General features: G+C 62.8%; 1 protein-coding gene across 5 annotated transcripts in view; it reads left to right on the top strand.

Annotated features, from left to right (window-relative positions):
* HUWE1 (HECT, UBA and WWE domain containing E3 ubiquitin protein ligase 1) overlaps nucleotides 1-22,731 on the top strand; it is a 60,468-nt gene that overhangs the window by 13,087 nt on the left and 24,650 nt on the right. For 4 of the 5 annotated variants that reach the window (XM_077840599.1, XM_077840596.1, XM_077840597.1 and 1 more), the window contains exons 3-38: nucleotides 4,723-4,793; nucleotides 5,480-5,578; nucleotides 6,081-6,287; nucleotides 6,424-6,576; nucleotides 6,656-6,718; nucleotides 7,426-7,503; nucleotides 8,049-8,096; nucleotides 8,192-8,260; nucleotides 8,584-8,683; nucleotides 8,893-8,993; nucleotides 9,227-9,377; nucleotides 9,465-9,592; nucleotides 10,053-10,193; nucleotides 10,263-10,374; nucleotides 10,885-11,046; nucleotides 11,132-11,233; nucleotides 11,442-11,522; nucleotides 12,925-13,031; nucleotides 13,341-13,518; nucleotides 13,852-13,943; nucleotides 14,582-14,793; nucleotides 15,459-15,516; nucleotides 15,960-16,136; nucleotides 16,664-16,909; nucleotides 17,170-17,303; nucleotides 17,686-17,786; nucleotides 17,993-18,187; nucleotides 18,498-18,714; nucleotides 19,225-19,347; nucleotides 19,647-19,881; nucleotides 20,306-20,536; nucleotides 20,758-20,880; nucleotides 20,995-21,090; nucleotides 21,253-21,522; nucleotides 21,669-21,821; nucleotides 22,573-22,700. In XM_077840599.1, coding sequence (XP_077696725.1) covers nucleotides 4,749-4,793; nucleotides 5,480-5,578; nucleotides 6,081-6,287; nucleotides 6,424-6,576; nucleotides 6,656-6,718; nucleotides 7,426-7,503; nucleotides 8,049-8,096; nucleotides 8,192-8,260; nucleotides 8,584-8,683; nucleotides 8,893-8,993; nucleotides 9,227-9,377; nucleotides 9,465-9,592; nucleotides 10,053-10,193; nucleotides 10,263-10,374; nucleotides 10,885-11,046; nucleotides 11,132-11,233; nucleotides 11,442-11,522; nucleotides 12,925-13,031; nucleotides 13,341-13,518; nucleotides 13,852-13,943; nucleotides 14,582-14,793; nucleotides 15,459-15,516; nucleotides 15,960-16,136; nucleotides 16,664-16,909; nucleotides 17,170-17,303; nucleotides 17,686-17,786; nucleotides 17,993-18,187; nucleotides 18,498-18,714; nucleotides 19,225-19,347; nucleotides 19,647-19,881; nucleotides 20,306-20,536; nucleotides 20,758-20,880; nucleotides 20,995-21,090; nucleotides 21,253-21,522; nucleotides 21,669-21,821; nucleotides 22,573-22,700 — 4,916 coding nt within the window. In that variant the 5' untranslated portion in view covers nucleotides 4,723-4,748. The remainder of the gene's footprint in view (nucleotides 1-4,722; nucleotides 4,794-5,479; nucleotides 5,579-6,080; nucleotides 6,288-6,423; nucleotides 6,577-6,655; nucleotides 6,719-7,425; nucleotides 7,504-8,048; nucleotides 8,097-8,191; nucleotides 8,261-8,583; nucleotides 8,684-8,892; nucleotides 8,994-9,226; nucleotides 9,378-9,464; nucleotides 9,593-10,052; nucleotides 10,194-10,262; nucleotides 10,375-10,884; nucleotides 11,047-11,131; nucleotides 11,234-11,441; nucleotides 11,523-12,924; nucleotides 13,032-13,340; nucleotides 13,519-13,851; nucleotides 13,944-14,581; nucleotides 14,794-15,458; nucleotides 15,517-15,959; nucleotides 16,137-16,663; nucleotides 16,910-17,169; nucleotides 17,304-17,685; nucleotides 17,787-17,992; nucleotides 18,188-18,497; nucleotides 18,715-19,224; nucleotides 19,348-19,646; nucleotides 19,882-20,305; nucleotides 20,537-20,757; nucleotides 20,881-20,994; nucleotides 21,091-21,252; nucleotides 21,523-21,668; nucleotides 21,822-22,572; nucleotides 22,701-22,731) is intronic. The other variant, XM_077840598.1, reaches the window with a different exon arrangement.

Genomic DNA, 22,731 nt, shown 5'->3' with positions numbered 1-22,731 from the left:
CCTCCCCCGTCCCGGGTCCTGTGCTCTGTGGGGCCAGATCCCTCTGTCCGGCCCCAGGGCTGGCTGGTGCCCAATTCGGAGCAGGAGAGCACACTGGTCGCTAGAACTCAATCTACCGTGGGGCAGACTCCACGAGCCAGGACGGTTACCACTAACGACCTGACCAGGGTGCAGGAGTTGGAAGTTCCTCTGGCAGGCGTCTGGAACCGGGAGCCAGGACTCCTGGGTTCAGTTGATCTGTCTATGCCTTGTGCTTCCCTTCTATAAAAGCAGGGGGAAGATCCCATTGTTCCAGTTCTGGATTCCTAGCTTATGTGGCTGGAAGGCTCCTCTGTGATAGTTCAGTTTGGCCTGACCATGGCGTCTAGAGTAGTGAGCTGAGCAGGTCCTGGCCGGAAGAACTTAATCTAACCACCCCCAAAGGGGTGTGAAAGAGCTTTGGACCTCAAAAGGGACCTCAGTTCGGTCTGGTCTGATCTCCTGTGCCTTGCAGGCTGTTGGAGCTCATGTTTATAGAGCATGTGGTTATTTTAGAAAGGGTAAATTGAGGCACGGGACTGCGTGATCTGTGAGGACCTGGTTCCCAGTCCTGTGCTCTGTCAGGCTATAATTAATGACTTCCTTTGGGTGGAAAGGAGTGCTGGCTGTGCTCCAGAAGGTCAGAGCTCTGAGATTGGCCTCGGTGAAGAACGTCTCGACCAGTACGTTTCCCCAGCTTCCAGGAAGGTGGGCTCCTTTGTGTCCAACCGGCCTGTGGGCTAACAAACCTCCCCCCGGCCCAGCCCCGCTGTGACATGTGGCCTTGGCTGCTGCTCCCCCAAGACCTGCCTTTCAAACACTTGTCCTGGCAGCTTGTGAAATCATACTCCAAATAGACGTCTGGCCTCCTGTTTACCCCGGCCATAGGACGTCTCTGAATTCATTCCTGCTTAAACTAGAGCCGGTCTCTTCACTGACTCACTTTTAAGAAAAGCGGCACTTTCTGTGCTCCTCCGATCTGTCGGGTTGCTCTCATTTTTGAATGAGTCGTCCAATTTATTCAGTCATGTTTGCAGTGCTGCAAAACCAGGACTCCTGGGTTCTGTAGCGAGTGAGAGCCAGGGGGCTGGGAGCCAAGACTCCTGGGTTCCCAATGGTCTCTAACTCCAAAGTGATCAAAGGAAACTTCCTTTAAGTGCGCGGCACCCAGTTAGCTGATGGAACTCCTGGCTGAGAGCTTTTTAGCAGGCGTGGACACGTGTACCGGTCACATGAACGTACAGAGATACTGTACAAGGTAAAGAAGCTCTGGGAAGGGATCTAAATTCTCCTCCTTTGGGTTGAGCCAAACTCTGGTTATCTGGAAGGGAAACTTAAACTGTAACTTCAGGGCGTCTTACAGTGTCCACTGGCCACTGACTGAGACCAAGCCTTGGTCTAAGGCTAGCCAGGCTGTGGCTCGGCTCCAGGAGGGTGGGCAGAAGGTTAGAAGGATCTTGGAGGTCAGACTAGATCTAAATAATACAACGCAAGACAGTTTCCCACAGAGTCCTAAACTTGCCTGTCTTCGAGCAAGGTGTGTGGTCTTGATCTCGGCACGACAAGCGAGGGAACGTCGCTCGCTTCCCTCAGGGGTCTGTGTCAGTGGCTAATTCCCCCTTGACTGTTAGAAACTGGTGCTTGGCATGTGCCCTGCAGTCCAAGAGCCTGTGAGTCTCTGCTGTTCTCTTCCCTGGCAAGCTGCGTTCCTTTGCTTAGATCATTTTTCTTCTGGGCTTGGGGTCAGGGGTCTTTGGCGCTTCTGACAAGCGGTCCTAGCAGTCTAGGACAAATTTGGTGCACGTGCTGCTTCCTGGCCCTCTCCTGGCCACCAGCTTCGTCTAGTGTCTGAAAGCACTCGGCGTGGGCTTTCTGGACCGCGGCCCTATCCGCTGATCAGAAGGGGATGGTTTCGTCCGTCGCCTGGCCCCAAAAGAGCTGGCGACAGGCATGTGAAGCGAGAGATGAGGCAATCGTAACGCGGGCAGGTCGGTTCGTTGCCCGCCGACCTAGCGCTGTGTACACCAACCGGTGCACGGCCCGGTCCAGCTATGGTGCCCAGGGGCCCAAGTAATTGCATAGTGTGGCCCTAGCCTAAGCTCACAATCTACTTGGGGAGCCTCTGCCCAGGGACCCGAATGCTTCACCTGGCTTGGCTTAGGGAGCCCCGGCAGGAAATTGCTTGCTGCCAAGGTGGGAACAGAACCCAGGAGTCCTCGCTCTCCATTCCACTCCTCTCGCCTCCGAGCTGGAAGCAGAACCCAGGAGTCCTAGTTTTCAGCTCCAGCTTCTCAGCCTGACCCAAGAGTGAGCAACCAAGGGAGCGACTGATTCTCCATCCGTAAATCAGGCTCAGGCTCCCTCCCCCAAAAGATCTGCTCTGGGACCTGTTGGGGGCAGTTCCCTGCCCTGTGCAATACAGGGGGCCAGATGAGATCCCCCGCGGGCCCTTTATCCTGTGGTGAAAGACTGAGAAGAAGCAGGCAGGGCTGCTCCTAGTCTGTAGGCTCTGAACAACCCAGTCGGCTCCTTTGCCAGAGCCGGGAAAGGCAGGGAATGGTCAAAGCACGGAAGGACGCGCTGTAGTTCTTACAGCTCAGGTTCCCCTGTTGCACGCGTGCTGCGGATTGGAGCGCGCACACTGGATTTTGGGACCCGAGTCTGCTCCAGCGGCCCTGAGCATGGCCTTCCTCCCGCCACGCCCCCATCCCCAACCCCGTCTCTTCAAACCGCTCCCTCCCACTCCTGCTCCTGCGGGGGTTTTTTGCACATTCATTGTTCCAGAGCTGGAGCCGTGATGTCATCAGCCAAGGCCGAGGCAAGCCCACTGCCTTCTGGGAGCTGTAGTTTCGGCCTGACTGGCCCCGGCTTTGTTTGCAGGGAAGCCTGACCCTAAAAAGCAGATTGCAAGGGCAGGGGTCAGCGGCCAGTCATGTGCCCGAAGGAGAAGTGGCTAGTTCTGGCTCAGGCTCTGGCATGGGGCCCGAGGTCTCCTTCTCATGCTGTTGTCCAGCTCACGCCGTGGTCTGTGCTGTTCCCAGTTGGTACTGTGAGGCCAGGCTCGGCTGGTCTGACCTGCGTGGCCACGCCTGTTAGACCTTTCTCTGCAGGATCCAAGAGCCCGTTCCTGTTCTCAAATGTTGGTTCCCCATGGCTAGACGACACCTCATTGGGGAGCTGAAGAGCTGGAGCTCCTGGAGTCTGTTGCTTGAAAGCCAGTTTGCTAATCCTTTTAATTGTGGCTTTTCTCCAACCCTTCTCTGATTGAACTGGACACCGCAATCCAGCAGTGGTGGCATTGGTGCCGAATAAAGCATTGCGGGCCCGTGGCTGATAGGGAAGACGATGAAGCCACTCCTGAAACTAGACGCTGTGGCTGTTTGGGCCCCCTTTTCTGATTTAGTGCCTTGCTCAGGCCCCGATCCCTCCCCTCTGGGCTGATCTGCGGGCCGGGAAGCTGTCTGTCTCGCTCTGACTCTGAAGGCAGATTGTGCTTGGGGTGACGGGTTTTTTTGTTTTGCTGTTGATTTCCCTGGGGTGGGTTCCAATCCAGCCATGCCGCTGGCTTGCTTGGCCCTTGTGATGCAAACAGGGCCCAGGTGTTTCCTCCTCTTCCCCCAATCAAGGGGGCTCAGCTGAGATCGGGGTCCCTCCCTCCCCGTGCTGCATAGCCAGTGCCTGTCCCGAAAATTGTGCTCCTTGGACAGCTGTTCAACTGCAGCCCAGAGCAACAAAGCCATTTGGATGCCCAGGGGTCAGACCCAGATCTCAAGAATTGCCAGCTGGCGGGGGACCATCGGGTTCACTCCAAGCGTCTCTTCCGGGATAGCTGAGTCAAGGTCAGGACTGGAGCCTGAATCGAGGGTCAGAAGCAGATTCCTTTCTGAGGCGCTCAAACCCCCTGGGCTCAGGTCTGCTGCTGCTGGAGTGGAGACCCTGCCTGGGTTTGGGGGAGGGGTGAAAGCAGTGAATGGGTTGGAGGGGCGGGGGCATTCCCATAACTCCAGGCTATTGGACAGATATGTGGGCTGGCTGGGGACAGAGTCCGCCTTGGCTCTACCCATACGTGGCACTGTCGCCCTGCCCTGCCCGGGGTAACTCTTGGGGGTCACCCTTCCCCTCTCCAGTGGGATGGGCCGCACTGGGCACGGTGGGAAGGAGGCTGGAGCTGGGATGGCTCAATGGAGGGGGCTGATTTTGTTTGGGGAGGGGGGAACTGAGTGGCACCTGGTGCAGTGGGAAACCCCCTGATCTGGGAAGGGGGTGGGGCAGCTGGAGTCTGTGATTAGGGGGACCCTGGTCTGGAGGCTGGCACCTTGGTCTCAAGTCGGGGTAACCGCGGTGTGGCCACATGGGGTCCTCAATTTTGATTGGCTGAGGATGGGGAGTAGCAGTTAGGGGGCAGGGGGGAGAGACTGGGAGCCAGGACTCCTGGGTTCTGTCCCCAGCTCTGCCACTAACCTGTGACCTTGGGTGAGATCCGTGGCCTGTCCCCTTGCCTTGTCTCTCAAGATTGTCCCTGGTGGGGGAAGGACCCGCCTTGGTGAGCTGTCTGTCCAGGCCTGGCATGGTGCGGCCTTGGGCTGGGACTAGGGTTCCCAGACCTTACAGCAGCCCAAATAGAACAAACCCCTCAGCCGGCAGTGAGGCTCCGTGCCTGGCCCCCTCTGTGTTCACCATCTGTTCTCCGTTCTTCCCTTCCAGGATCAGAAAGTGGAAAAGAATAAAAAATGAAAGTGGACCGAACGAAACTGAAGAAAACCCCCACTGAGGCTGTGAGTATCTCTGGGGGTTGGAACCCCTGGCCTTCCAGGCATGACTGGGGGGCTGGAAGGCTCCTGGGGAAATGCCCCATTAAACACAGGAGTTGGGGCTGGCAAAGGAGCAGAGTGCTGGGCTACTGGCCAGCTGGGCCATCACGCTGACAGAGATGTTACTGCTGCAGGCGGGATCTTGCCTTCGCAATGGAATGTACATTCTCTGGCCTAGGAATTGCCAGGCCGTGCTTGGGCTGCCATTTTTACTGGGATCAAACTGAATCCAGAGCTGGGGAGAGAACCCAGGAGTCCTGGCTCTCAGCCTCCTGCTCTAACCACTAGGCCCCACTCCCCTCCCAGACCCAAGGATAGAACCCAGAAGTCCTGACTCCCGGCTCTCCTGTACTAACCACTAGACCCAGCCAGTGTGAAAACTGTCGCTCCCTGTAGGGTGCGTTCTGGGGGCCCTGCTATGTGAAGAGGGGGTGCTCTCCCTTGATGCCAGAGGTCTGGGCTTCAGTCCTGTGGGTTCATCTCTGATGCCCCACAGAGCCGCTGGGTTCTCCCAGTGTGTTTGAAATCAGCCCTAGGGCTGTCGGGACGCTGGAGGAATCCTGGGGCGAGGGGGTCCAGCCAGATCATTGCCCCAGGCCCGAAGCAGCCTGGTCCCCCTGACCTGCCTCTCCCCACTTGTCTCTTCCTAGCCTGCCGACTGCAGGGCCTTGATTGACAAGCTCAAAGTCTGCAACGATGAGCAGCTGCTGCTGGAACTGCAACAGATCAAGACATGGAACATCGGGAAGGTGGGTCTCCCAGGCGTCCAATGCGCATGCCGTTCGGCTGGTACTGCTTCCGGCTCGGCGCCCGTCCAGCTGGGACCCTGGCTCCTTGGCCAGCCCCAGGTGTTGCCGGGGGTTTGGCAGGAATCGCTCGTTCGCTGTCAGCGTGGCCAGCTGCTTCCAAGGGTTTGAGGATTGAGAAGGGGAGAAGGTACCATGTCCCCGCCAGGGGGCGCCAGCTCTGGGGACTGGCTGGCTCAGGGGGTGGGGGAATGGGGGACAGGGCCATCTCCTCTAGGTGCGCCAGCTGTGATCCAGACCAGCAGGGTGGTGGCCGCCAGCCAAGTCCATGGCTCAGGAGAGACTACCTGGTGGCCGGTCTAAGTTCTAGTGTATGGTAAGAGCCTCCCATCTTGGTATGGGGCTGGGGCGGGGAAGAGATGTCGGGGCAGGGGAGAGCCAGGACTCCTGGGTTCGCTGGCTGCTCCCCTCACCCCCGTGTCTCCTCCTTTTCCCCCCCGTTCAGTGCGAGCTGTACCACTGGGTGGATCTCCTCGACCGCTTTGACGGCATCCTGGCCGACGCCGGGCAGACAGTGGAGAACATGCTGTGGATGCTGGTGTGCGACCGGCCGGAGAGGGAGCAGCTCAAGGCCCTGCTGCTGGCTGTACTCAACTTCACCGCCCTGCTCATAGAGTACAGCTTCTCCCGGCATCTCTACAGCTCCATTGAGGTGGGGCTAGTGGGTAGAATGGGGGGGCTGTGAGCCAGGACTCCTGGGTTCTCTCTCGGGCTGGGGTCCCCCAGCTCTGAGCCCCGAGAACCCCCCTCGACCCATGCAGCGTCTAACCCCTCCTGCTGTCCCACAGCACCTGACCACGCTGCTGGCCTCCTCGGACATGCAGGTGGTGCTGGCCGTGCTGAACCTGCTCTACGTCTTCAGCAAACGCTCCAACTACATCACGCGCCTGGGCTCCGACAAGCGGGCGCCCCTGCTGTCCCGGCTGCAGCACTTGGCTGAGGTGAGCGTCCCCCACGCCGCGGGTGGGGGCGGGCTTGGGGGGCTCTGTATGTCGCTAATCCCCCTCTCCTCTCCCGCAGAGCTGGGGCGGCAAGGAAAACGGCTTTGGACTGGCTGGGTGTTGTAGAGACTTACTCATGGTGGTGAGTTGCCACCCCGGCTTCCTACTCTTCGGCTAACCGGCCCTGAGCTGCGTCTTCCAGACCCCTGAGCGCCTGGCCCAGGGCTATGGCCGGCGTGGCACATGCCGGACCCCTGGCGCTGTCCGTGCCCTGACCCCTCATGGGCTGAGTTCCTGGGGAACCCCCAGTGCTGCCCTCCATTGAGTATGACCGACGTCACTTGTTCTCTACTGGACGCCTGGGTTCTGTCCCCAGCACAGGGAGGAGACTGGAGTCTAGTGGGTTAGAGCAGTGGGGGCTGGGAGCCGGGACTCCTGGGTTCTATTCCTGGCACAGGGAGGGGAGTGGGGTCTAGTGAGTGGGAAGGGGGGCTGGGGGCCCGGACTCCTGGGTTCTCTCCATGGCTCTAAGACGGGATTCCTTGTAATGGTAGCTGCTCCGTCTCCCCTCCCTGAAACAGCAGCTCACAGCGCCTTGCCAGGGCAGCTCGAACACGAGGCTGGCGCTCCGGACTCCTGGCTTCTAGTCCCAGCTCAGCCTGCTGGGCTCCCTGCCTCAGTTTCCCTCTTGAGGGGGAGCTCTGAGAGGCGAGAGGAGCGGGGTAGTATCACCACAATACCGGGGGTAGCTGCTGGTGCTAGGCAGGGGGTGGGGCTCTCCCCGGTCTGGGAAGGGGCAGGCCGTCCCCTGCAGCGCTCTGACCCCCCCGTGCTGTGCTCTCTATGTAGAAATACCCACCCAGTGCCACCACGCTGCACTTTGAGTTCTATGCAGATCTGGGCACCGAGGTCAAAGTGGATAAAAGGGTGAGTGTCCGGCCGGGGAGGGCTGATCCTCTAGGGGGAGACCCCCGTGTGGGGCAGCGGGGGGATCGTAGCTTGAAAGGCCATGGAATGAGGCCAGTTCCGGGGCCCAGCCCAGCCCCGCTTGGCTCTGGCTTGCAAGCTCTGTCCTTAGTGCCCCTGAGCTGTCAGCAGTCATCTGGGAAGGGCAGGTTTCCTTAGCTGTGCCCGCGGCCCCAGGACACCCACCACCCTCAGCAGCTTGTGGCCCGTCATGCCCCCTAGAGCGAGGTGGGACTGGGAGCCAGGACTCCTGGGTTCTCTCCCCGGCTCTGGGAGGGGAGTAGAGTCTATTGGTTAGAGCAGGGGGCTGGGAGCCAGGACTCCTGGGCTCTATCCCTGGTGCCAGGAGGGGTGGGTGTGGGGGAGGTTGGAAGTCAGGACTCCTGGGTTATATCTCCTAGCTTTTGTGTGGGGAGACACAGCAGTGGACAGCTCCCCCTCCCCATTCCCACCCGCAGGCCCCGTGCAGAGCCGTCCCTTAATGCCCCCGCCCTCTTTCTTTGCAGACGACCAGCAACACACTGCATTACATCCACATAGAACAGCTGGACAAGGTAAGGCCTAGGGCCTGGAGCGGGCGGGGAGTGTGTGTTGTACGCGGGTTTGAAGCTGCCTGGTGCTGAGCGCCTCGTCTGGTCTCCTCCCGCAGATTTCAGAAAGCCCCTCCGAGATCATGGAATCCCTCACCAAGATGTACAGCATCCCCAAGGACAAGCAGGTCAGTGCTGGGGCATCGCCCGGGGCCTGGGAGCCAGGACATCTGGGCTCTATCCCTGAGGGCGAGTGGTCAGAGGTGGGGTCCTGGGAGCTAGGACTCCTGGGTTCTATCCGCAGCTTGACTTGACTGTGGGGGAGAGCCCGTTCCCCTCTCTGCCTCAGTTTTCACTCTATCTATTGATTAAAAGCTACTTGGGGGGAGCCTCTTGCCTTGTGGGTGGGGCGGGGGGGCTGTGCAGAGCTGGGAAGGGTGGGGTGCAGTTGTAGGCTGTACCGTAATCCCCCCCCGACCCCCAATACTCACTGTTCCCTGCCCCACTCCAGATGCTGCTGTTCACACACATCCGCCTGGCGCACGGCTTCTCCAACCACAGAAAGCGGCTGCAGGCTGTCCAGGCCCGGCTGCATGCCATCTCCATCCTAGGTAAGGGGGCCTCTGATGGTCCCGGCTGGCTCCGCCCCCTCGGCCTGGAGGGCGGAGCCTGGCACCCGCTGTGCCCACTGGTGGCTGGTTCCTGCGCAGCCTGGCACTGCTGCCCAGTGGCCCTGCTCGATCTGAGGCAGCTGCCACAGGCTTGGGCCCCCTGCCAGCTACGTGGTCCGGCCTGATGCGCTGCCCCTCTGTGCCCGCAGTATACTCCAACGCCCTGCAGGAGTCGGCCAGCAGCATCCTGTACAACGGCCTGATAGAGGAGCTGGTGGACGTGCTGCAGATAACGGACAAACAGCTCATGGTGAGCGTCCCAGGTGGGGGGTTGGGATAGTTGGTCACCCCATGGAGTTGGGGTACCAGGATTCTCGGGGCACCTGTGCTTGTCAGCTCTGCTCATGTGGGAGGGAAACCTAGCCAGCAGCTGATGTGTTACGGCCTTGGCGGCTGATCCCTGAGCTGCCTCAGTTTCCCCCTGAGGGTGCTGGGAAGCCAGGGCCCAGCTTGGTGTCTCACACCTCTCGTCACCTCTCGCAGGACATCAAGGCGGCCTCCTTGAGAACCCTCACCTCCATTGTCCACTTGGAGAGGACCCCGAAACTCAGCAGCATCATCGACTGCACGGGAACCGCCTCTTACCACGGCTTCCTGCCGGTCCTGGTGCGCAACTGTATCCAGGCTATGATCGGTGAGCAGGGGGCGGCTGGGTGCAGGGCTGGAGGGTGTGGGGCCGGGGTAGACACAGGTGAAAGGCTGACCAGGATGTCCCTTGCAGACCCAACCATGGAGCCGTACCCTCATCAGTTCGCCACGGCCCTCTTCTCTTTCCTCTACCACCTGGCCAGCTACGATGCCGGCGGGGAAGCGCTGGTCTCCTGCGGCATGATGGAGGCCTTACTGAAGGTGATGTGGGGAGAGGGCCTTTGTCCTCTAGAGGGCGTCGGCTCTGATCAGGCTGGCTTGGGGTAGTGGGAACAGGACATGGGAGCTGGGGCCCCCTGGAGGGGACAGGCCACAGCTGGCCCGAGGGCAGAGAACTGGCTGGCTCACTGGAAAGGCTGTGGCCAGGGGGTTGGGGTGTAGAGGACTTCTGCCCTCTCTGGAGATTGTCCCAGAGCCTGAACTGAAGACCCCAGGAGCTGGAGAATCCCCACCACCACCCCCAGGCAGATCCATGCGTTCCCAGGGTCACAGATTGCAAGGCCGGATGGGATGGGTGGTGGTCTCGGCTGTCCCCACTGGCATTTACCCTCACACTGAATGGGCTGAACTAGGGCTGATTTCAAAGCCCCGCTGGGTGAGTGTGTGGCCCCGATCCTCGGTGCACCCCGTAACCAGGGATCTCGCTGCTCCCCCATACCAGGTGATCAAGTTCCTGGGGGACGAACAGGACCAGATCACATTTGTGACCCGGGCGGTCCGTGTGGTGGATCTCATTACCAACCTGGACATGGCGGCCTTCCAGTCCCACAGCGGCCTCTCCATCTTCATCTACCGGCTAGAGGTAACTGGCCCCCTGTCCGCCGCGGCTCCCCCCCACCTGGCGCCCACTAATGCCCTGCTCTCTCCCCAGCACGAGGTGGACTTGTGCCGCCGGGAGTGCCCCTTCGTCATAAAGCCAAAGATCCAGAGACCACCCACCGCCCCTCTCCAGGAAGGGGAGGAGATGGAGACGGACATGGAAGGTAACTGGAAATGTCCCAGAGCACTGTGGGGTGCTGGGCCGTGCGCCCTCTGAGCCCCTTGCCCCCTCTTGCGTCCCCCATCCCACCCATCACCCAGCGGTTCTGCCCTGTCTGCGGCCGAAGCCTCGTGGAGATGGATGCTGGCCTGGGTTTGACTGAGCTGCAGGTCTCCTGCCCCAGGAGATGAAGGGGTTTGGGAGTGAAAGAGCTTCCCAGAGGTCTTTGCTTCCAGCCCTGCTCCTGCCCTAACCCATAGCCCCCATTACCCTGCCAGAGCTGGTGAGAGAACCCAGGTGTCCTGGCTTACAGCCCCTCCTGCTCTAACCCACCAGACCCCACTCCCCTCCCAGAGCTGGGGGGAGAACCCAGGAGTCCTGGCTCCTGGCCCCCTGCTCTAACCCATAGCCCCCACTCCCAGAGGTCTCAGCCCCAGAGAGGTGGCAGCCCTGTGGTGCTGAGGAATCCCGGTGCGTGTGGTTCCCAGCGTGTAATGCTCTGTGTCCCCTGCAGTGTCAGACGTGGCCATGGAGAGCAGCCCGGGCCCCTCCACCTCAGCAGAGCCCCGGCCGGAAGCGGCGGTGGTGGTGGTGGCAGAAGCGAGGATGCCGAGCGCCGTTGCCCCCAGCTGCAGCATCAGCAGCGCGACCAGTGCTGTCGTCGCCCCCCGCAGCGGTGGGTGCGCTGGCTCGGGCAGGGCGGGTGGGGGGCGGTGGCCCGGGTGCTGACCTCTCCTTCCCTGCCTTCTCCCTGTCTGCAGGCGTGCAGTGTATCCCGCAGCGAGCCGCCCTCCTCAAATCCATGCTCAACTTCCTCAAGAAGGCCATCCAGGACCCCGCCTTCTCGGACGGCATTCGCCACGGTGAGGGGGCGCCGGTGGCGGGCGAGGGATGGGCTGCAGCAGGTGGGCTTGCGGGGGGAGCAGGATCTGAGCTGCCTCTCTCCTCCTTTGCTCCCTCCCCCAGGGAGAGAACCCAGGAGTCCTGGCTCCCAGCCCCCCTCCTTTCTCCCCATACAAAGGGGAGTAACCCCCCCCCTTGCTGTGTCTCACGGCCCCTCTCCCCTCGCAGTGATGGATGGCTCCTTGCCTACCTCTCTGAAGCATGTCATCAGCAATGCGGAGTACTATGGCCCATCTCTCTTCCTGCTCGGTAAGTAACGGGACAGGGCCAGGGGGAACCTGCAGCGCCCCCTCCTCCAGAGTGATGTCCTCCCGAGTCCCCTTCAGGGGAGAGGGGGGTTGATTCTGGTCCTGATTCTCATCCTGCAACTGCTCCGTCCCGCTGGAGAGCTGCTTTTCAGTACTGCAGCCCACCCTGCATCTGCGAATCCGCCGCTCTGTCCGTGGAGCAGAGCCTGGTCTAGCGGGCTGGCGTGATCCGGGAGGGGGGAATGGTGGGGCGTTCTCGGAGGAGCCCAGAGGTTATTTGAACTCCTGGTGAGGCCGCGGCTGGGATTCCAGTTCTGGTGCCCACTATTAAAGGAGGATGTGGATAAATAGGGATGGGTCAGAGATGAGCCGTGAGAAGGATTCAAGCATTGGAAAACCTGCCTGAGCAAGCAACACCGGGAGTTAACGAAGCAGGCTGCGGGGTGACTTGATCCCTGTCTCTGCCTGTGTGTGGGGATGAAGTATTTATGGGTCGGCTCTGCAGGACGGTCGATTCCGATCCCCGTTCAATTGGCGTGGGATTTCTCGTTAGTGTGTCCAACTTCCCCTTCCAGCCAGCAGCTCTGGCTCAAGGAAATCGACGCAACTCTAGGGCAGGTTTCCCAGACCTGGGGTTGGTCTTGGCGCTCTCTTTGAAGTGTGGGCGCCGGACCTGGGCAACGACGGGTAGCTGGCCCCCTGGCTGCTTTGGGCAGGCCCCAAGGGGTCAGGTTCCCCGTCGGTTGAAATGGGGGAACGACCCTGCTGAAGTGAGATCTGTGGCTGCCGAGAACTAGAGCGGGGTTAGCCAGTATCCCCAGCACAACCTCGTGATGCTGCCTCCAGACGGACTGTCCTAGAGCGTGGCAAGCCCTTGCCCGGCTGTAGTGGAACAGGACGGGCGGCCTGCTGCTTGTGTGAGTTAGGGTAGTGTGCGGAGTCGAACAGAGACCAGGGTGCCCTTACGTACAGCACCTGGCGCAGGGGACGAGCTGGGTGAAGCTCAGGAGTGTCTAGCTTCCCTGTCCATCTGATCTCCGCACTCCACAGCTGAGCCAGGCCCCTAAAAGAGGGTTCTCAGGAGCAGCCCAGGCTGTCGGATGGCCTGTCTCCACCCTCCCTGATGCTTCAGAGGAAGGTGTGTGTGTGTGGGGGGGGGAATAAATAGCCCCATTGGGCATGAGGGGAGGGAAATTCCTTCCTGACCCCCTGCAGACCCCTGGCTGAAGCCCTGAAGCATGAAAGTGGGCGAGAGTGGTTTCCGTGGGCTCTTTCCCAAACGGGTGACTGCCCACAGTAGCTGATCCCTGGCCCAGCTCCTTCCTGTCCGGGAGGGCCCCAGCTGTCCGAGAGGAGTGGGACAGCCATCGCTCACCCACTGTGCTCTCTCCTTCGCCCCGCAGCCACCGAGGTGGTGACGGTCTTCGTGTTCCAGGAGCCCTCGCTGCTCTCCTCGCTGCAGGACAATGGGCTGACGGACGTCATGCTGCACGCCCTCCTCATCAAAGACGTGAGCCCGGGCTGCCCCATGCCCTCGCCTGGCTGGCTGGGGCGGGCTGTGGGTCCCTGCCTGGATCGAAGCTCTTTCCGTTCCCGGCTGCGCAGGCCGCAGGGGGCCGCCCCCTCCCCTGGCTGGGGACTGACCCACCCGCCTGGCGTGCTGTGAGCTAGTTGCTGGAGGCTGGTGGAGTCCCTCCTGTGGGGTGGTTGTCTGATTCCCCGGCCAGTCCCCCTGTCTCTTGGGAGGGTGTGGGGGTGGGCAGCTGAGTTCCAGCACCCCGCCCCCGTGGCTGACTCTGCTCTCTCCCCCCTCGGGCAGGTCCCGGCCACGCGGGAAGTCCTGGGCTCCCTCCCAAACGTGTTCAGCGCCCTGTGTCTGAACGCCCGCGGCCTCCAGTCCTTCGTGCAGTGCCAGCCCTTCGAGCGGCTCTTCAAGGTGCTGCTGTCCCCGGATTACCTGCCTGCCATGCGGCGCCGACGCAGCTCCGACCCCCTGGGTGAGTACCGGGGTGGGGGTGGGGGGTGCTCACCTGCCATGCCCAGGCTTCTAAGCCTGGCACCCTCCTGGCCATGGGCATCGGATGCTTTCCTGGGGGAAGGGACTTCCCCAAGATCACACAGCTAGAGAACCCAGGACTCCCTGCCATAACCACTAAGCCACAGTCCCCTCCCAGAGCCAGGGAAAGAACCCAGGAGTCCTGGCTCACCTCCCCCACCGCTGTGGCCAGACCTGACAAGCTGCCCTGCCACAAGGGGGCGCCCCGGCCTGCATGGGAGGCTGGCAGCTCTGGGGCTCTCCTGTCGCGTGCTGAGCCTGCCCTACCCTGCAGGGGACACTGCCTCTAACCTGGGCAGCGCCGTGGATGAGCTCATGAGGCACCAGCCTACCCTGAAGACGGATGCCACCACCGCCATCATCAAGGTAGGGAAGGGGCCTGGGCCCTCTGGCAGTGGGGGAGGGGGAGGGAGGCTGGATCTGCCCCCACCCGTGTCCCATTGGCCCTCGACTCGCCTGGCCTGCGGCGTTGGAGGGGGCGGGCAGCTGGGGGCCGCACTCTGTGCAGTGCAGGGGAGAAGTAGGGCACGGCAGTGCCGTCCTGCAGCGCTGGTCGTCATGAGTCCATAGTACATGGCTCTGACATGCACCCCCCACCAGTCCCTTCTGGCCCCACCCCGGGCTCGGGCCACCATGAGGAGCCATCTGACTAGTATCACCTAGTTAGTTGAAATCATCGTAAGCCCCTCCACTCCTTTTCCCCCCAACTGTCCCCCCAAATCCTGCCCCCAGTCTAAGCGCTTCTGTACACGCCGGCCAGGCCGATCCAGAGACCGTTGGGATCCCAAGGGACGGGTCTCCTCCCCATTTCTGTCTGTCCAACCTTACACTGGGGTCATCAACCCCTGGGGCCAGGGCCTCTTATGGCGTCTGTGCAGCACCTGGCATGATGGGTCTCCCCCGCTGCCCTAATCCGCCCTGGCATCGGGCACTGGGCTCTGCCCGGCAGACCCGGGACTCTGCTGTCGGTCCCGGCTCACTGCGCCATCTCCTCCTTGCCGCAGCTGCTGGAGGAGATCTGCAACCTGGGCCGGGACCCCAAGTACATCTGCCAGAAGCCCTCCATCCAGAAGGCCGACGGCACGGCCACGGCCCCGCCGCCCCGCTCCACCCACGCGGCCGAGGAGGCCTCCAGCGAAGACGAGGAGGAGGAGGAGGTGCAGGCCATGCAGAGCTTCAATGCCACCCAGCAGAGCGAGGCGGAGCCCAGCCAGCAGTGAGTGCCACCCCCGCAGCTAGGGGGAGCCGGGCTTCGCCCTCACCCCCTTAGACCTGGGGGAGCCCTTTGGCAGCTGGGCCAGTCCCCTGTCTTTCCCGAGCTCGTGTTGGGAAAGGGTTAATTGGTCTTCACAGCTCCACTCGCAGAGAACCCAGGAGTCCTGGCTCCCAGCCCAACCATGGTCTAATCCACTAGAGACCCTACTCCTCTCCCAGCTCTGGGAGGGAACCCAGGAGTCCTGGCTCCCAGCCCCCGCCCCCTGCTCTAACCAAACATTGTGAATTAGGCCCCAATGGTTCTGCCACCAGAGCGCAGCTAAGCGATCTCCAGCTTGATGATTGTGGAGGGAAGGAGGGGGAAACTGAGGCACGATTGGGGTAGGTGGCTTCCCCAGGGAGGAGGCTAGGACCATCCCAGCCCTGGGGCCTGCCCCCACCCTCCTAGAGTAACTTGGAAGCTTCTGTCCTGCCTGGGGTGGGGGCAGGGGCAGATCTGGTCCTGCCACGTTTCCAGACATGGCAGTGATCCAGCCACTCATTGGTGGGCGTTGAAGCTAGACGCTGCACGGGCATGCGATCTCAATGCTGGGGGCTCCGGATCCCACCGTTGCCCCTCAGTGCCAGGCTGGGGGGCGCTAACTCGGGTGCTCCTTCCTCTTCCAGGGTGGTTGGGACAGAGGAGCGAATCCCCATCCCCCTCATGGACTATATTCTCAATGTGGTGAGTTGGGCAGGGTTGGGGGGATGTGGGGCCCCTGGCCAGCTGCCCAGCCTGGGCATCGCTTTGTCCACTGGCCTGTTATAGCCCCGGGGGCGGGCTCCCAAATCTGTAGGGCCCCCCCATCCACATGGCGAGTCTTGTGATGGGGCCAGCATCTGTGCCACGCGCCATGGAGGGGATGGGGGCGCAAAGTCAGGACCGTTTGCCACGCGCACGGCCCCCCCTCCCCCCCCCCAAGCTCATCTGTGCGAGAGACCTTTCCCCATCTCCCAGTACCCTTCGGTCCCCATCCCTTCTAAGTCTTCTCTCGGCTGAGCACAGTGGGTTGCGGGGGGGGGGGGGGGGGGGGAGATTGTGTAGCAGGCTGACGGGGCGGGGAGATCATGGAGGGAGGGGGGCATGGTGACTGTGCCCCAGGCTGACCCTCCTCTTTCCTGCCCCAGATGAAGTTCGTGGAGTCCATTCTCAGCAACAACACCACGGACGACCACTGTCAGGAGTTTGTCAGCCAGAAGGGGCTGCTGCCCCTGGTCACCATCCTGGGCCTGCCCAACCTGCCCATCGACTTCCCCACCTCGGCCGCCTGCCAGGCTGTGGCCGGCGTCTGCAAATCCATCTTGGTAAGTCGGGGGAGCTGCCTGGGGCTGCCGGGCACTGGGCTATTGGATCTGGGATGGGGGAGACAAAGCAGGTGGGAATCGGTCTGTCCCGCATTTCTGAAATCACTCTCCTGGGGCTCTGTTAGTACTTGGCACCCCAGATCCTTTCCAGCAGGGACGTGGTCCTGTGGAACTCCATGGAAACCAGGCCGAGCTCTTGAGGGGGATTTCCACGTGGAGGCCGGGACCCTGCTGGGGGTGGACAGGAATGCAAGTGGGACCACAGCCCACTGCATTTTGAGGGGTGCCGTGGGCACCCTGGTTCCCATGATGCAGCTGGTTCAGCAGAATCAGCGTTTGCCCTCAGGGTAGGCAGAGGGCAGGGGGCGACTCGTGGCACCTTGCAACTCCCACCCCAGCACGGAGCTGGCCACGTCCCTGGAGTCGGGGCTGGAACCCAGATCTGGAGGCACTGGGAGAAGAGGGGCAGGAAGGGGCCCAGCTCCCAGGGGGGTGGCAGGCCGGACTCACCCTGCTCCCTGTTCCAGACGCTCTCCCACGAGCCCAAGGTTCTCCAGGAAGGGCTGCTGCAGCTCGACTCGATCCTCTCTTCCCTGGAGCCCCTGCACCGGCCCATTGAGGCGCCAGGCGGCTCGGTGCTGCTGCGGGAGCTGGCCTCTGCGGGCAACGTAGCCGACGCCACCCTGTCGGCACAGGCCACGCCGCTACTCCACGCGCTGACGGCTGCCCACGCCTACATCATGATGTTCGTCCACACCTGCCGGGTGGGCCAGGTGAGCTGGCGGGCAGGCGGCTGGGGGCGGTGGGGCCGCCTGAGCCGGGCGGTGGGGCCGCCTGAGCCGGGCGGTGGGGCCGCCTGAGCCGGGCGGTGGGGCCGCCTGAGCCGGGCGGTGGGGCCGCCTGAGCCGGGCGGTGGGGCCGCCTGAGCCGGGCGGTGGGGCCGCCTGAGCCGGGCGGTGGGGCCGCCTGAGCCGGGCGGTGGGCTGAGTCTTCAGCAAGAGCTCTGCTCAGCCCCTGGCACCGTCTTTTCCAGAGCGAGATCCGGGCCATCTCGGTGAACCAGTGGGGCTCCCACCTGGGCCTGAGCGTTCTCAGCAAGCTGAGCCAGCTGTACTGTTCCCTGGTGTGGGAGAGCACCGTGCTGCTGTCCCTCTGCACCCCCAACAGGTACGGGGGGCCCAACCAAGGCTGAGGGGGCCTGGGGAGCCCATCTGCCATCCCCCCCCCCTCCCACACACACACACACACATGCTGCTCCAGCTTGGCCGCATAGAGCCCCCGTGTGCCACCAGAGCCCCTGTCTGCACCCAGACACTACTTCCGGGCCCATGGCAGCCCCAAAGAGTCAGCTGCAGTTGCCCCTTTGCTCCTATCAGGCTAGACACTAAGGGGTGGGAGTTAAATGGGGTCCTGGCTGGGGTCACAGGTCTGATATGGCCGCAGGGGAGGTATCGGTCCGGGTGGGCCCACAGGTCTGATTGGGGAGTGGCGTGGAGGTACCGGGTCGGGCGGCCCCATGGGCCTGATGCCCCCTCGTCCCTGTTCCCAGCTTGCCGACAGGCTGTGAGTTTGGCCAGGCTGACATGCAGAAGCTGGTGCCCAAGGAGGAGAAGGCGGCACCCAACGCCCCCCAGGGAGCCAAGAAAGCAGGTACGGACTCGGGGACAGGGTGCCGTAGTGGGGCTCGCTTCAGCTTCTCCAGGTTCCTGGGGTCTCCCTTGGCTCTGGGAGGGCAGTGGAGTCCAGTGGATCCTGGCATGAACAGCTCTTTTGGGGACTGGGTCAGTGTCTGGGGGGCTCCTGGTTAGTCCAGGGCTCAAGCCCTGCCCAGCACTAATCTCCCCCCGCCCCCCCAGAAGGTGAAGTGGAGGCAGTTGCGGGAGGGAGCGTGGAGCCCTCGGCCCAGGGCCTGCTGGAGGGGATCGGCCTGGACGGAGACGCGCTGGCCCCCATGGAGACGGACGAGCCCAGCACCGCCGACGCCAAGGGCAAAGCCAAGATCACACCAGCCATGGCAGCCAGGATCAAGCAGATCAAACCCCTCCTGTCGGGTAAGCGATGCGAACGGGCCTTGGATGCCTGGGTTCTCTGCTTGGCTCGGGGAGGGGACAGGGGTCTGGGGGTTAGAGCGCGGGGGCTGGGAGCCAGGATCCCTGGGTTCTCTTTCCAGCTCTGGGAGGGGAGTGGGGACTGGTGGGTTAGAGCTGGGTGGGGTGGTGATGGCTGGGAGCTCGGACATCTGGGTTCTCTCCCCAGCTCTGCGGGGGGAGGGACGGCAAATCCTACGTGCCGGGGGACTCTGGGCCTTGGGTAATGCCCAGTGTTGGCTGCCCGCTCACCTCCACCCCGTGCCCTCCCCAGCCTCGTCCCGGCTGGGCCGCGCTCTGGCTGAGCTGTTCGGGCTGCTGGTGAAGCTGTGTGTGGGCTCCCCCGTGCGCCAGAGACGAAGCCACCACGCTGCCAGCACCACCACCGCCCCCACGCCGGCCGCCCGCTCCACTGCGTCGGCCCTCACCAAGCTGCTGACCAAGGGGCTCTCCTGGCAGCCCCCGCCCTACACCCCCACGCCCCGCTTCCGGTGAGTGTGAAAAGCAGGAGCTTTTGTCTGCCCGCGCGAGCGGTACACGTCGCAGGTTGGGGCTCCATCCAGCCTGGGACCCCCCCCCCTTAGTTCAGTATCCTTCGGGTGTTCACTGGTGTCACCAGCAGGGAGAGGGGAGGTGGAGGCCAGTGGTCACCCCTAGCTGGGGTGCAAGCGACAAGCCGGCTCTTTTGGGCATGAGGTGTGAGGCTGTGTCTGATGGCCGGGCGTTACGCAGAATTACAGCCTGTTTCAATAAGAATTTCTCAACTTCATGTGCAGTGTTACTGAACCTGTTTCGCCATGACTGTGATGTTCAGCAGATTATGACTTTTCAGATAGTACCTCTCAGGTTCACGAAGTGGGGCTCATAGTGGTATAGACTGTCACAGGGGTGTGTGTTGGAGGAGGGCGTGGGTGCGGGGGCTCTGGTCTGCCCGCCAAGGGGGGTCTGGGACTGTCTTGGGCTCCCTGCCGTGGGGCTGACCTCTCTCCCGCCCCCCGCAGACTGACGTTCTTCATCTGCTCCGTGGGGTTCACGTCGCCCATGCTGTTCGACGAGCGCAAGTATCCCTACCACCTCATGCTGCAAAAATTCCTCTGCTCTGGCGGCCACAACGCCCTCTTCGAGTGAGTGCCCCGGGCAGCCCGCATGCCTGACTCCTGTCCCTGCTACCGGGGCAGTGGGGTCTAGTGGTCGGAGCAGGGGGGCTGGGAGCTGGGGTGTCTGGGTTCTGTCCCCGGTGCCAGGGGGCTGGGAGTGGGGTCTAGTGGTCGGAGCAGGGGTGCGTGGTTGGAGCAGGGGCGCTGGGAGCCAGGATGCCTGGGTTCTGCTCCCCTGAGGGTGGAGGGATCCCGGCCTGAAACAGAAACAGAGGCCAGCAGACCATTAACCTGCCCTTCTCCTCTTCTTCCCCCCCACACCCCAGGACCTTCAACTGGGCCCTCTCCATGGGGGGCAAGGTCCCCGTGGCTGAAGGGCTGGAGCACCCGGACCTGCCGGACGGGACGGGGGAGTTCCTGGATGCCTGGCTCATGCTGGTGGAGAAGATGGTGAACCCCAGCACGGTGCTGGAGTCACCCCATGCTCTGCCCGCCAAGCTGCCGGGCGGGCAGAACTACCCACAGTTCAGCGCCCTGCGCTTCCTGGTGGTGACCCAGAAGGTGGGTGCTGAGGCTGGTTGGTGTCCCGTCCCCACCAGGCTCATTGCTCAGTCTCTGGCGTGCCAGGGGGCAGCTGCATGAGGAGATGGCGCCAGGCCATATGCCCCAGCTACTGGGGTTGGGCATGTGTGCTGTGGCACCAGTGGGAGTACGGGGGATACTTCCTGCTGCTGAAGGGGTGAGGCTCCCTGCCCCCCACCACCCACTGCCATGGAGCCCTGTTGGCCCCACTCAGGAAACAGGCAGGAGAGAGCACGTCAGGTCAGATGCTGTGGCTCTTGGGTGAGGGGAATATATGGGGGATCCCACTGCTGACACCAGTAGTTCCAGCTGATGTTGGGGGGGGATCCCACCGTGGGCACCAGCAGTGATGGGGATCCAACCTTTAAACAGTGGAGGTGCCACTAACCCCTTCTGCCCCCAGGCGGCCTTCACCTGCATCAAGAACCTGTGGAACCGCAAGCCCCTGAAAGTGTACGGGGGGCGCATGGCAGAGTCCATGCTAGCCATCCTGTGCCACGTCCTGCGGGGCGAGCCCCTCATCCGCGAGCGCCTGGGAAAGGAGAAGGAGGGGGCGCGTGGAGAGGAGGAGGCAGGGCAGGAGGAGGGTGGAGCCCGGCGTGAGCCCCAGGTCAACCAGCAACAGCTGCAGCAGGTAGGTAGGGGGTGATGCCAGGGCAGGGGGGCTGGGAGCCTGGACTGACTATGCCTGGGTTCTCTCCTGGCTCGGGGTGGGGAGTGGTGGGGGAGCGAGGGGGTTGGGGGCCAGGATGCCTTGGTTCTCTCCTGGCTCGGGGAGGGGAGTGGCGGGGGGCTGGGAGCCCGGACGCCTGGGTTCTCTCTCTGCCCCTGCTGAGGCTCGCCTCCCTCTCTCAGCTGATGGACATGGGTTTCACGCGGGAACATGCCATGGAGGCCCTGCTGAACACCAGCACCATGGAGCAGGCCACAGAGTACCTCCTGACCCACCCGCCGCCGCTCGTGGGTGGGGTCGTACGGGTAAGCACCCTGTGGCCCGGCTCTGGGTCCCCCCCACCCGGCCCCTCTGCCCCCCAGCTCCCTCTAGGGCTGCCTGGCGCCCACCCCTCAACTGCCCTGTGGCTTGTGCTGCAGGACCTGAGCATGTCGGAGGAGGACCAGATGATGCGAGCCATCGCCATGTCGCTGGGCCAGGATATCCCCATGGAGCAGCGGGCTGAGTCCCCGGAGGTAACAGACCCGCCCAGGGCTGGGATAGCAGGGGACTGTGGGGTGCCGCGGATACAGTGTAGGAGGCCTGGTAGTGCTGGGGGGAGATCCAGCAGTGGGCGCAGCGGGGGGGAATCTGGCAGGCAGGCAGATCTCACCCCATGCCCCTCACCCCCGGCGCAGGAGGCAGCCTGCCGGAAGGAGGAAGAGGAGCGCAAGGCACGGGAGAAGCAGGAGGAGGAGGAGGCCAAGTGCCTGGAGAAGTTCGAGGACGCGCAGCCGCTGGACCCGTCCGAGCTGCACGGCTTCACGGACGCCATGCTGCCCGGCTGCTCCCAACTGCTGGACGAGCTGCCGGACACCGTGTACCGCGTCTGTGACCTCATCATGACGGCCGTCAAGCGCAACGGTGCCCCCTACCGCGACACCATTCTCAAGCAAGTGGTCAAGCAGGTGAGGAGCCCTGCCCCAGCCAGACTGCAGGCATCTGTCCTGGGCCGGTACCCATGGAGGGGGCCGTGTGGGTCCTGGGCACAGGTCACTTGGGGGGCGTGGGTCCCAGGGTCTGATGCTTGCCTGTGTCCCCCCTCCCTCCCCAGGTGTGGGAAGCGGCCGACGTGCTCATCAAGGCAGCCCTGCCCCTCACCACCAGCGACACGAAGACGGTCTCGGAGTGGATCAGCCAGATGACAACGCTGCCCCAGGCTGCCAACCTGGCCACCCGCATCCTGCTGCTCACCCTGCTATTCGAGGTGAGGCCACAGTGCTGGGGGAGAACCCAGGAGTCCTGGCTCACAGCCCTCTTGCTTTAACCACTAGACACCACTGCCCTCTCAGAGCTCAGAGGAGAACAAAGGAGTCCTAGCTCCCAGCCTCCCCTTTCCTATGTGCCTGACTCCCAAGGGGGGCCTCCCCCTCATCCAGGGCTGGCCCCATGGCCTCCAGCCGCCTCAGACTGAGCCCCTGGGCTCCTGTCCTCCGGCTCCGTCCCAACCCATGCTCTGCCCAGCAGGTCTCACCGAGCCAGGCTCCTGGGAGAGCCTGTGACGCTCCTGGGAGAGCCTGTGACCCTCCGCGGGGACTCGACTGGGCCGTGATACCTGGCTGCACTGCCAGCGTGGCTGGTGTATTACTCACAGTGCAGGAAACCTGGGGGTAGCACAGCCCAGAGCCAGCCACCCTCCATCAACTCCCAGGGAGACTCCCCATCTGCTACCTGCCACTGCTCCAGGGCGGGGGAATCTCCCTCCCTCTGAAGCCTGGTTTGTCATCGTCTCGGGGTCAGCCTCAGCCAGCCCTTTGCAGCTGGGGAAAGCCCCCCTCGCCCCCACCCCAAGTGCCTGCCGTTCAAAACGTCGGGGAAACTGAGGCACGTCTGGGCTTCCTAAATCGAGCACTAACCATTCCAAGCGGCGCTCGTCCCCTCCAGCAGGGGGTGATGCTGTCCGGGGGGTGGGGCCAACCCACTGGCCCCACCCCACATCTCTCATGTGCCCTGTGCAGGAGCTGAAGCTGCCGTGTGCCCGCGTGGTGGAGTCGAGCGGTGTCCTTAACGTACTGATCAAGCTGCTGGAGGTGGTGCAGCCCTGCCTCCAGGCCGCCAAGGAGCAGAAGGAGGTGCAGACCCCCAAGTAAGGGCCTAGAGGGTTCCCTGAGCCTCCC

This window comes from Eretmochelys imbricata, chromosome 23, assembly GCF_965152235.1.
Source record: "Eretmochelys imbricata isolate rEreImb1 chromosome 23, rEreImb1.hap1, whole genome shotgun sequence".
NCBI lineage: Eukaryota > Metazoa > Chordata > Testudines > Cheloniidae > Eretmochelys > Eretmochelys imbricata.
The sequence above is the reverse complement of the archived record's forward strand: the minus strand, read 5'-3'. Positions and strand labels throughout refer to the sequence as shown.